The 13,222-nt window shown below is 46.1% G+C and overlaps 1 protein-coding gene across 3 annotated transcripts in view; it reads left to right on the forward strand.

Annotated features, from left to right (window-relative positions):
- Window positions 1-13,222, forward strand: part of RAPGEF3 (Rap guanine nucleotide exchange factor 3) — a 59,386-nt gene that overhangs the window by 27,247 nt on the left and 18,917 nt on the right. For all 3 annotated transcript variants that reach the window (XM_081851718.1, XM_081851719.1, XM_081851720.1), the window contains 7 exons: window positions 3,043-3,149; window positions 4,087-4,208; window positions 4,929-5,091; window positions 5,864-5,948; window positions 7,224-7,284; window positions 9,020-9,096; window positions 10,476-10,622. In XM_081851718.1, the coding sequence (XP_081707844.1) occupies window positions 3,043-3,149; window positions 4,087-4,208; window positions 4,929-5,091; window positions 5,864-5,948; window positions 7,224-7,284; window positions 9,020-9,096; window positions 10,476-10,622 (762 nt within the window). The remainder of the gene's footprint in view (window positions 1-3,042; window positions 3,150-4,086; window positions 4,209-4,928; window positions 5,092-5,863; window positions 5,949-7,223; window positions 7,285-9,019; window positions 9,097-10,475; window positions 10,623-13,222) is intronic.

The following is a 13,222-nucleotide window of genomic DNA, read 5'->3' on the forward strand; positions in this document are numbered from 1 at the left end:
GCGCAGAACGCCATCTGCCACATCCGTTCGGCGCCATTCCACCCTGCCACCAATGGCCAAGCAGAATGCATGGTGCGGACCACCAAGGATACCCTTCGCCGCATGACGCAAGGGGATTGGGAGTACCGCCTTGCCACATTCCTTCTAGCACAGCCAGCTCAACGACTGGCCGGAGCCCCGCTGAACTACTAATGGGTCGGCGCCTTGCAATCAGATTGGACCGCCTTCACCCCGATAGAGCTCAGGATGAGGCAGTGGTGGGGGAAGGCAAGAACCCCTGGACCTTCAAGGCTCAGGACCCAGTGTACGCAAAGAATTTTGGGGCAGGCCCAGCATGGGTACCCGCCACAGTCACCAGGGTCACTGGCCCCGTGTCGTATGAGGGGCTAACGGATGGGGGGCAATGCTGGCGCCGCCACTGCAACCAGATACGGCAACGATTCCCAGGAGAAAACCAGGAGGAGGAAAGGGCAGAGGAGTCCCAAGGGAACAGAGGGGCAGTGAGGCCCATAGAGCAGGAGGGGCCAGCAGGAGAGGCAGAATCAGTAAATACAGAGAGGACCTGCGAGGCCGAAAGGACACCGGAACCAGAACCACGACTGAGCGAGCCGGTTGCGCCAGACCAAACAGCCCCATCACAGCCAGCATCCTTGGAACACGAGCCAGAACCTGAGCCCCGGACCAGGGAACACCCCAGGCCGCAACGCACACGTAGGCCGCCTGCGTACCTCGAGGACTATGAATGCGACCTCCCAGGCAGGACTGGAAATTAGAGGGGAGGGGTGTTATGTACTGAGTTGAATAGGATCCAAACTGCAGCAGTCTGATTGGTCCTAGAACAATAGGATCCAAAAGGCGGCAGTCTGATTGGTCCTAGAACAATAGGATTCAGAATGCAGCAGTCTGATTGGTCCTAGAACAATGCAGCAGTATGATTGGTTGGCAGGAACTACGCAATCATGCTCCAAATAGAAGTGAATCCAGGCATGCATATTTATGGTATGACAAGGTTAAGATTCATAAGGCTTTCAAGAACCATATTGTCAGAAAAGCAGTGTTTAATGTCTGGACAAAATATAAAGACTTATTGGAAAACAAAACTCCAAGGTGGCTTTCACCATTGGAAGCTAAGGCCCGAAAAAGACTCAATATGGAGGCCAAATGGCCGAAGTATTGGGAAATACTAGAAAAGGATGGAGATAATTGGAAACTGCAGAGTTTGGAGAAAATGAAAGATAAAGTGCGAGATTGGTTACACTACGCTCAGATTAAAGAAGTTTTCAAACTTGACAAAAAGTTAGGATTCCAGGTGGAAAAATCAAAGTTGGAAACGTAATTGTTAGAGCCTAAGACCAAGGTACTTTCAAGAATGTATATCTTGCTGTTAAAATGGAATACACAAGATGAAACGGTAAAATCAGCTATGATAAAGTGGGCACAGGACATTGGGTATAATATCATGTTTGAGGACTGGGAAAGGTTGTGGACCAATGGGCTGAATTTCACTGCATGTAATGCTCTGAAAGAAAATGTTATGAAAATGATATATAGATGGTACATGACCCCAGTTAAACTTGCAAAAATATACCATTTGTCTGATAACAAATGTTGGAAATGTAAAGAAAATGAAGGAACATTCTTTCACCTCTGGTGGACCTGCCCTAGAGTGAAGGCTTTCTGGGAAATGATATATAATGAGCTGAAAAAGATATTTAAGTATACCTTCACCAAGAAACCAGAGGCCTTCCTTCTGGGTATTGTCGGCCAGAAGGTGTTAAAGAAGGACCGAACATTTTTTATGTATGCAACAACAGCAGCAAGGACACTCGTCGCTAAGCAATGGAAAACCCAAGATTTACCCACACTGGAAGAATGGCAGACGAAACTGATAGACTATATGGAACTGGCCGAGATGTCTGGCAGAATCCGAGACCTGGGAGAGGAGACGGTAGAAGAAGACTGGAAGAAATTTAAGATTTATCTGCAAAAATATTGTAAATTGTATGAATGTTAAGCAGGATGCTAGATTATAAAGAATTCGGCACCATTAAAACAGATGAGGTGAATTATGAAGATAAGTTAAATTCAATTAGACAATGATTAGGCTAAACCAAATTTTTCAAGATATCAAACAAATTTATTTAAAATGTGTGATGTAATATTGGAAAATTAGTTAGTAAGAATGTAAACAAGGTGATAAATTGCTGGATTAAATTTTTTATAACTAGGAACGCAGGAACGGGAGATGCGAGGAAGTCCAAAGATGATAAGAAAATGTGTTATGATATATATTATTGTGTTTTATTTATTTGTATTGTAATTAAAAACTCTTAATAAATATTTTTTTAAAAAAAACAGATAGAAGTGAATCCACAACCTGATTGGCTTACAGTAGAATTCCGGAATTAGCCAATCATGTGCAGCCCATTGTGTAAATAATGTATATAAAGCAGATACTTTGAGGGGACATTCATTCATTCCTCCTCACCACTATGAGCTGAATAAAGAGCATGAAATCACTTTGCGACTCTGAGTATATTTCACAAACCAAGGAAAGAATTATGGATTATGAAATTTATATTAATTCTCTATGTAAGGTGCAACTGATGGTATTCTCACTATGGTTTATTTTGTCCTTTTTGTTATGTGTTGAGCAAAAACAAACCAACTGCTTTGCCACACGGGTGCTCTATGTTGTGGAGCAGCGTAGAAATGCCATGAATAGGGGGCAGGGGACCTTTTCATGCCAAGGGCCACATTCCCTTCTGGGCAACATTCCAAGGGCCACATGCCAGTGGTGCACAGGGCCAAAAGCAAAGTGGGCAGAGCAAATAATGTGATTTCCCCCCCTTCATGCAATAGAGAGGTTCCCCACCCATGCTGCAGATAAATAGGTGCATAAATACTTGTATTTAATTGTTCCTGCATTTGTTTTGTTGTGTTTGAAATGGTCACATTTGCCATCCTGGAGCACTGGTTGGTGGAATGGCTGTTTGCTACAAATGTAGCAAGCAAGCAAGCTCTTGCCATATTCTTTCACAGGCTTCATCGAACAAAATTCAGAGAGCAGGGAGGCTCCTCTGTGCACATCTGGTCATCTTGTACCCGGACCTAATCCACGATCACAAGCACCACCTCCGGCTTTACAGGTGTGCATATACCTGTCCCTCTTAGAAGGAGTCAGGGGCGGCTAGTGAGCTGCAGGGTCTGTGGGTGTGCTGCTTCCTCTAGGGGCGGGGGGCTCTTGCGAGTGAACCAACTAGCTGCCCCTGAAATTTCCCCCAAAGTGAATTTCAAAGTGGGTGCACCACTGTGAGAGCTCCCCCACCCCCAGTAAATGGTAGTGACTCTGCGGCTGGGAAGCTATTGCTGCAGTTCTGCCTTCTACAGCAGAAGGTTGCAGCTTCTAAAAGGATCAGTTAACAAGAGGCCAGAAATACCTTTCTCTGCCTGAGACCTTTCTGCCAGTCAGAGTAGACAACACCGTGCTGGCTGGACCAACCTAACGTGCCTATTCATCCTGTACTGAAAGCCCAGCTGGTCCTGGGATAGGAAACTTGGCCTTTCAGATATTGTTGGACCACAACTCTGGTCATCCCTAACCATTGATCATGCTGGCTGGGGTTGATGGGAGTTGGAGTCCGACAACATCTGGAGGCCTGCAGGTTCCCCATCCCTGAGTTAGTTGAGCAACCCATTCCCAGAGTGACCAGCTTTGGGAAATCATAAATAGGACGTGATGGCAATAGTTACAGGTAGGTAAGGAAGGCATTCTGCCTCTGAACTTGGAGGCTATACATGACTAAATTGCCACTGGAAGGACCCCCCCCCATGAATTGCCCTTAAAGACAGTGGCCAATGCCGCATCTTATGGCAATGAGTTCCAGAAATTAACTATGTCTTGTCTTGTCCTTCCCAGACAACCAAAAGATGAAAGCCCCCAAAACCAAGGAAAGGGGGAGGGGAGCAGAGGGGAGATCTAGAGCTTTAAAACTGGAAATCCAATCTGAAGTTCAGAACTTGCTCTGCTGCAGATTGTGGGAATTCTTCCCATGAACTCTCCCCTGTTTGATGTCTCCCTTCCAGGCAGTGCTGCTCTGGGAAGGAGCTGGTGGATGCGCTGCTCAGCGCAGAGTTTTCTGTACAGACGCGCAGTCAGGCCCTTGGACTCTGCCAGGTGCTGGTGGACGAAGGAGTCTTGGCTCATGGTGAGACAACCAGAGGAAAGAAGGGGGGGCATGACAGTCTCAGCATCCCGCTGCTCGTTAGGCACTGCTCACGGTGCTACCTAACCAAGCCGGTCCACCTCAGAGCACTTTTGTTTTTTGCCCTGCTGTTTCCCCCAGCAAAACCCAATCTGAACTGCTGAATCGACGCAAACAGCAGTTTGGGTTTTCTGCAGATTGCTCTTTGCTCCGATTCAGCAGAAGAGAGCAGGTTTCCACAGGGAAAGCCTTGGGGGGCACCGAATTTTGGCATTGCACAGGGCACTGCTGATATTTGAGACCCCAAGGTCTGCCACTGGAGAAGGGGGCTGGATTGGGTGCTCTCCAAGGACCCCTCACCCTTTGGTTCTTTGTGTGCCCACTGGGCTTACCCAGCAGCTGTAATGCCACTTTGCACTCCTTCGCTGTCCAGATAGCTGCCTGTCACTGGGAGAAAGGGAAAGCTATAAGAGGTGACGCAACTGGGAACAGATATGCTGACAGGGGGCTCTTCACATCTTCTGTTGGCTTCTTCTAAGGGCAGGGAAGCTGTGACCTTCCAGTAGCTGATGACTACAGCTCCCATCAGCCCCAGCCAACAAAGCCAGCAATCAGGGGTGATGGGAGGTGTCGTCCAATAGTTCCCGGAGGACCACAGGTTCCCTCCCCATCCCCTTGTGCTCTCTTATTCTCATCCTGCTTTCACCCGCCTTCCCTGTGCAGTGCGGCAGGAGAGCTATTTCCAGGACCGCGACACCCAGTTCTTCCGCTTCGTGGCCCTGGAGCCAAGCGCTGAAGACCGGGATGGGGAGGAGCTCCTGGAGGCACTGGCATTGCTCACCCAACTGGGCCCTACCGCCTTGCTCACCACCATCTTGCACAAACCGTGAGTGTGAGGACTGAGCTATAGTGTGGCAGGCAGGGAGGAAATGTGGAAGGTTTAAGGCTTTGCTGCTGATAGAACAGCAAAGCCATTTCTGTTTATTAGTGGATTTATGCAGGTGGATAGATGATAGATAGAAAGAAATGTATATATTGTTTCCTTGATTATTTCATTCATTCGCTTTATTTAAATCCTGCCTTTCTAGGGACTCATTCACACTTTTGCTTGACCTGTATTTTGATGCTGTTCTTTGCTGATTAATTCCCCTGGGTCTGAGAGCTTTTCTCATTGTTCGCAGTTATGCTTTACAAAAATCTGATATTACGTGCTGAATTGATGCAGGGTTAAGGGAAATCTCTCTTTGGATTTTATGCACATCTGATAAGATCTGATTCAGCAAGTGATTGGCCCCTGTGAGAACAGGATCCTGGATTACATAGCCCACTGGCCTGTTCTAGCAGGCTCTTCCTAACTTTAAAAGTGAATTTCTCGCCCTCATGATTGTAGCCAAGCTACCTGGCGCCTGGCCCTCGTGCCAGAGGATATGATGGAGGTTAAGGATGTCCTGTTGCTGCATTGGTAGTTTGCTCTCTTCCTTGTCCTTCCCCATGATCAGAAGAAGCAAGGAGGTTTATGCCATGAATTTACATCCTTTGCTTTGAAGGAGTCAGGGTAATGCACACTGTCTTGGGGATGAGGATGCGGTGGTGGCGAGTGCTGTAAAGTGACAGGAGAACCTGACATATGTGTGCCTTACCTGTACACTCTCCTCCAGCCCTGGCCAGCGCACAGATGAGGAGCTTGCACTGATCTTTGAGGAGCTGCTGCACATCAAAGCTGTCGCCCATCTCTCCAGTTCTGTAAGTAATGGTCAGATTCTGCCTCATTTGGCCCATCTTTAATTTGAATGCCATGAGTAATGCATGGCTAGGAATGGAAACCAATGGGATGGCCAAACAAATCCCACCCACCCCCACCCATTAGCTATTCCATTTGATAGGATGAACCTATCTAGCAAATTTGTCCTATTTCCACCTGGTTGCTTCCTTTCAATTGTCAGTCACTTCAAACCTGCCCACCTGCTGCCTGAGCCCGCGTCAGACTGGATCCATCTCCTATACAGATGTAGGGGGTGAAAATACATGCACGTTAGGAGGGGGGGTGTTTGCTGTTACACTAAATGTAAAGAATTTATGATGCTACTTTTAGAATTGGCACCTGTCAAGTTTTCTAAATATTTCAGTTTGCTTATTTTCTCTGCTCACATACTTCCAACACACACACACACACACACACACACATACATAGCCATTGCATCAAGAGTCCCTTTTTCTTCAGTTCTGAACTCAGTATGCTTGAGTGACTTAATGGACTGTATTTGATGGGTGAATCAGAGGAGGGGAGCTGTGTCAATTTGAACATGCAAAGCAGTCTAAGCACAGTCCAGAAATCAAAAACGAAAGAATGGCAGCTGGCTGTTAAGTCCACAAATAAGATTAGGTGGTGAGCAGTTCACCACCACCAGGGGCATCTGGTAACCAGAATTTTGTCATCCAGCATTATTAGCAAAATTTGACAAATATAGCACCGTATGTTGATGTTAAGAAGTATGTATCACTACATTTTTTGTTGTTGACTATAATTTAGTACACATAAATGAGCTTCTAGGTGGACTTCTCTTTAAGAACCACCAAGATTACAGAGGAGTATAGCTATTGACTAGTATGAATAGTATGTAGTAATCAGAACTGTGCTGACCCACGTGTGGATGTTTCCTCCCTAGAAGCCTTTATGCATGTGTACCTTCCATGAACTTGCTTCCTGCTTGGCCAACCAGTGGCGGAGCTTCATGCTCTGGCATTGGGGGCAGAGAGCAGGCAGGGGCGTGGCTGGCGTGCATCCTGGGGGCATGGCACACTGTCTGCGGAGGCATGGCGCCCAGCATGGGTGGGGGGAGCAGCCGCAATGGCACCCCACCAGGATCACGCTGCCGGGGGTGGTGCACTCCCCCCCGCCCCCCTCTTCCTCTGCCAGTGTGGCCAACACCTTTAATCACCAAAGTTATGTTCTGCCTCAGCTGTTTGTGCAAGTGGTTCTCTAGGGCAAGCTCATTGCGTGTCTCCCTCCTGCCACAGGTGAAGAGGGAACTGGCTGCTGTCCTGCTGTTTGAATCCCATGCAAAGGCTGGAACTGTGTGTGAGTAACTGGCTGGCAATGGTTTAGTCACTTTCAGCCTAGCTCTTCTCTTGACTTCCTGCAAGCATTCCCATAGCTCAGTCTGAGGGCCATGTCTCATCTCAGCAACCTTCTTGGGGCCACATGGCAGGGGTGGGTGGTGCCCGAGGCAAAAGTGGTCAGAGCAAGGAATGTCAAATTTACCTTTGTTTTCTACACACACACTTTTCTCCCTTCCACCCAGCTATCAGCGTGTATCATCAGAGTTGAAGGACACATTTCAACCAGGCAAACACTATCAAGGAACAGTATCTTGCAGCCACTATAAGTTGGCTTGTTTATTTATTTCACAATATTTATACACTTCTTGATTGTAGTTAAACCTCAGCAGTTTACAAAAAAGAGCAAAACAATAAAATTATCAGTGAAAAGCAACAATTTAAAACCTCCAAAAAATAATTAAAACCAACGATAAGCTAAATACCAGATTAAGATATGTCAGCATTCTACCTGTCTTGATAGGCTTGCCTGTCAAGGCACTGAAAAAGAGTCCGGGGAAGGCTCCTGCCTGCTGCCATTAGGCAGGGAGTTCAAAACTGGGATGCTGCCACACTAAGGCATCAATTCCTTACAAATGTGGATTGAGTATTCATTATGTGGCTCCTGTAACAGTACCAGTTCTGGAGATGGAAGCAGTCGGGTGGGTGTTCGGGGGGGGGGGGGGGTAAGATGATCGCATAGGTAAACTGGTCCAAGCTGTTAAGGGCTTTATATAGGAATAATAGTGGGACGCGGGTGGCGCTGTGGGTAAAACCTCAGCGCCTAGGGCTTGCCGATCGTCAGGTCGGCGGTTCGAATCCCCGCGGCGGGGTGCACTCCCGTTGCTCGGTCCCAGCGCCTGCCAACCTAGCAGTTCGAAAGCACCCCCGGGTGCAAGTAAATAAATAGGGACCGCTTACCAGCGGGAAGGTAAACGGCGTTTCCGTGTGCTGCGCTGGTGCTGGCTCGCCAGAGCAGCTTCGTCACGCTGTCCACGTGACCCAGAAGTGTCTCTGGACAGCGCTGGCCCCCGGCCTCTTAAGTGAGATGGGCACACAACCCTAGAGTCGGACACGACTGGCCCATACGGGCAGGGGTACCTTTACCTTTTTTATAGTAATAATAACACTTTGAACTTGGCCTGGTAGCAAATCAGCAACCAGGGCAGGTCTCTGAGCAGAAGTTTTATATCCAGATCAGGCGCAAGGAAAGAAGTGTGCATTGCAGTAGTCTTTGGAATCGGGATGGGTCTTGTGTGTTGTTGCTGTGCCATCATCCCAGTGACTTTTGAGAGGGTCAAATGTGACACACAGCAATCTTCTACCCTGTGCAATTCAGAAGGAAAACTTCCTATCTATTTATCCTCATTTCCAATTCCCTGTGGCAGCTCTTTTGAAGGCTCCCTTGAGAACCTGTTCTTCTTGCTTTGCCCACTTGTTCCTGTGCCCCCCACCCCACCCTAGTCCAAGCTGATCATTTCCTCCTTTGCCTCTAACATGTTGCCTGTGCTTCTTTCCCTGCCCTGCTGTGACCGCCAGATGTTTCAGACTATAATTCCCATTGGCTCCAGTCAGCATGGCCATTCTGGCTGGGGCAGATAGGAGTTGTAGTCCCAAACACATTGGGGAGGGCTGGTCTGTGCCCTTGGGCACTCATTTTGCATGTGTCTCAAAGCATAAGTCCCATAGCACTGATGTGAAGGATTTTCCCCCTCCAGTGTTCAGCCAAGGGGACAAGGGCACCTCCTGGTACATCATCTGGAAGGGATCAGTCAACGTTGTCACACATGACAAGGTTTGTATGTTCAATCTCTGGAAAGGGTCAGCTTGGGGTTAAGTTCGGTGTGTGTGTAGGAAATTTTATATCCACATCTGGAATAAGAGAAATCTATTTACGTAGATGTTTCTTGTCATATATTGATGCTTTTAGATCAGATTGCATTTATATACAATATAACACTTGTTTGTCCCAAAGTTTCACGGTAGTATGAACACCTTGCTTGTCATATTTAATATGCTGATCCGGCTCTCCCTCTGGTGTTCTTTTGAAAAATAACTCAGTCAGTCAACATACCTTTGGGGGAGGACTGTGATTCATATATCTACATATATACATACATAATTTTATTTCATCATCATCATAGACTTTTATTGCGCTAATCATAGGCCATGGCATCATTCAGAAAAATAACAAAAGGAAAAACAGCAATAACCATAAAATCATCAGGCACTACACATACAATATAAACCACGGTCACAACTACCATGATTATTTGTTGCATAAAATGGAATAGCAGAAGATTTTCTAGTAAAATGTGCCAAATTAAATATCCAAATCCCCTTTGCAGTTGACTGCTATTTTATCTAGTTCCTTCCTCCTGATCTTCTTAGCTGCCAATGCAGAGAATGCTACTTTACAAGTTACAAAGTCACATAATTTTATTTGTATGCCACCTTTCCATGGTTGAAACCATTCTCAAGGCAGCTTGAAACATGGAGAAAAATATGTAATCACAAACATATCAAAAATGTTTGTGAAGGGGTGTTTGTGAAGAGGAGGTTAAGGGGTGATTCTTTGGAGGTCTTTAAGCAGAGGCTTGACAACCATATGTCAGGAGTGCTCTGATGGTGTTTCCTGCTTGGCAGGGGGTTGGACTCGATGGCCCTTGTGGTCTCTTCCAACTCTATGATTCTATGATTCTATGAAAAATGATCATAAACAACAAATAAAACATCCAAAAGTACACAGCCAAGTAGAAGTGAATTCCACATAAATCGTAAGATCTAAAATAAAAAATATCAGTAACAGCAACAATCCCCATCCCCACCCCACTCCCCAAACAGTGCCCAGCCTATGAGTCAGCAGCCTCAGGTTTAGCAAGAGTGCATGTGTTGCACCCAAAAAGTCCCGAGTTGAGTCTGGAAACGACACCTGCTTGAAACCCTGAAGAGCCCCGCCCACCAGGAGTGGCTGCCCTGAGACGTAGATGCTTTGCCAGTCAGAGAACAAAAATAAGCCTATTGCGAGGGGTGGTGGTGACAGCAGCGAGGGGAGGGAAAATAAAGGAGAATTGGTGAGTGGCCTTGGTATTCAGTTGCCCTCACAGGGTCCCCCGTATTTGCCATGGAAATGTCCCTTGGAGCAGTAATGGACGTGGTGCACTCACTTTTCAGGGCTTAGTATCCACTCTGCACGAGGGTGATGACTTTGGGCAGCTGGCGCTGGTGAATGATGCCCCCCGTGCAGCCACCATCATCCTCCGTGAAGACAGCTGCCACTTTCTGCGTGTGGACAAACGGGACTTCAATCGCATCCTCAAGGTGGGCCAGGAGTTGGGTCACACATGGAGGCTGGGGGCCTTCCATTCTCTGACAGTTTTCAGCGCTCAATAGTTTGCCCTGGGAAGGAATTTTGTCTCAAATGTAAGGAATTTGAGGGCATTAAGGGATCAGGAGGCAGCAATAAACGAAGTTACCAGCACTTTCTCCAGGACTTCTGCCACACGTCTGTGCCTGAATGTTCTCCTTTCCTCTGTACACTAAGCTCCTTGCTTTGAAGTCCCTCCATCCCACCTGCAAAGCCTGGCTGTTTATTATCCTGTCCTTTCCAGAAGCAGCCTTGCTTTCCCTTAGGCACCTGAGCAGGGATCCATTGTGAAGGGCAGGTTGCAAATGACCAGTCACTCTGTTTCAACTGGGCATTTGCCCATTCCTGGCTGGTCTTCCTCTGCATGCTTCCATTTTATCAGTGTAATGCAAAATGTATGCATATAGGAATAGTCTGCAAAGCCTTCTTTTAATTGTGTCCAGCTGTGAAGCAAGCTGACTCCCCCTACAGATAGGTAGCCGTGTTGGTCTGCCATAGTCAAAACAAAACAAATTCCTTCCAGTAGCACCTTAAAGACCAACTAAGTCAGTTCTTGGTATGAGCTTTCGTGTGCATGCACACTTCTTCAGATACTCCCCCTATTCATTCAACCAGACTGAAAAGTAAGCTTCAGATATGATTTACTTACACGAGGTCTTGCATTGGTTCTCAGCTACAGCAGCAGTAAAAACTATGCAGGTAAAATACTTACCGTATTTTTTGCTCTATAAGACTCACTTTTTCCCTCCTAAAAAGTAAGGGGAAATGTGTTTGCGTCTTATGGAGCGAATGCAGGCTGCGCAGCTATCCCAGAAGCCAGAACAGCAAGGGGGATTGCTGCTTTCACTGCACAGAGAACCCTCTTGCTGTTCTGGCTTCTGAGATTCAGAATATTTTTTTTCTTTTTTTCCTCCTCCAAAAACTAGGTGTGTCTTGTGGTCTGGTGCGTCTTATAGAGCGAAAAATACGGTATATTTACAGTAAAAACAGCTTCAGACGTATGCCTGTTACTGGAACAAGCAGAGGGCATGTCTGCCCTTGTAGCACCCTGCTTGTGGTTAACGCTTAGCTGGAATGAAATATTCAACGCAGCAATAGAGAAATTAAAATAGTAATTTATTTGTCAGACAAATAAATGAGAGGCTCAGTGGTACATGGTTACCAAGCTCTGGCCTGGCCTCCTGCCATTCTGGCCAGCACTTATATTCCCTTAATCCAGCCCCCTTTGCTCCTCCTGTGGCTGCCTCTGTCCAATCAGCCTGGTTGAAATTCCTATTGGCTGTTTGGTAGAACCAATCACAAAAGATACACCCACAAAAGATACACCCACTTCCTTGCCCTTATAAGGGAGACAAAGAGCTATATATATGACATATAAGTAATAATATATCTTACATGGAATCTTAATTACCAGCTCACCTCTTGCCCTCCTTGCCCTATTGCCTTCTAAAACAAATGGTTAATCTTACATTTTTATGTTCAACAGATGTCAAGGATCTTGAGTTTCACATCAACATTGAAAGATTTCCTTCATTTAAGGTTTCTAAACAAATGCCTGACAACTATATATCAAGACTGCTTGGATGGCGTCTTCTGTCTGGCAGGGGGGCTAGGCTCATTTGCCCCTCTGGTCTCCTATTGCAATATGACTCTATGAAATAAGAATCTAGCATTTCTTAAATCCTTTGCATAATTACATTTAAGCCAATATATTTAAGCTAATATATTTCATACATTTATCATAGGTAGCCTCTTAAAAGAATAAAGCTTTTCAAAGTAAAAAGGAAGGAACTCAGTAAAACAGCTTTTAAAAAGAAACCTCTTCAGTGTACACCTCCCCCTTTCCCCCTCCTTTCCCAGCCAGCTAGATGCTTCTCCCATTAGCTCTTGGCCTTTCAACCTTAGGAAGAAGATATGGCTCATTTTACTGGGAGGCAAATGGTATTATTTTCCCCATTCCTAATGGTGTTTTCTCAGCCTTTTTTATCTTCTGTATCATGTAGGATCAGTGTCCTCGCTCTCAGCCTTTAATTTCCTCTTTTTATGACTTTGAGAATTGTTTTTCTACTATAAATCAATGGGGCCCCCTTGTCTTAGGAGAATGGCCAAGGTTTTCTCTGCCTGGCATGAAACATTTGAAAATCTTTAAGCTTATTTTAAAATGCAAGCCCTGATTAAACATATAGAAGCTTTGATAAAAATGCAGGCTTATGATTAGATGCCTCACCCTCATGACTTGACGAAGGAAGAGAGAGAGAGGAGGAAAGAGGAAATTCTGTATGTTCCTTGTCCCCTAGGAGAGGAGGGGAAAATAACATCACACAGAGCCCCCTCTACCCATTACATTTCCATGGTCTGAGTCTTTGCCTATCAGCAATACAGCTCTGTGGTTATTTGCCCCTCAACTTACTAACTAGCAAGAATATGCATTGTTGGATTTGACTGCAATCTCTCACAGCAGATATAGCATAGAACTAGAATCCTAGGCCTCTTTCCCTGCTTTACACCATTATGAAATTAGTTGTGTGGCAGAGTGAGCAGACTGGGCTGAGCA

Source organism: Podarcis erhardii (assembly GCF_964252035.2).
Source record: "Podarcis erhardii genome assembly, chromosome: 2".
Lineage (NCBI taxonomy): Eukaryota > Metazoa > Chordata > Lepidosauria > Squamata > Lacertidae > Podarcis > Podarcis erhardii.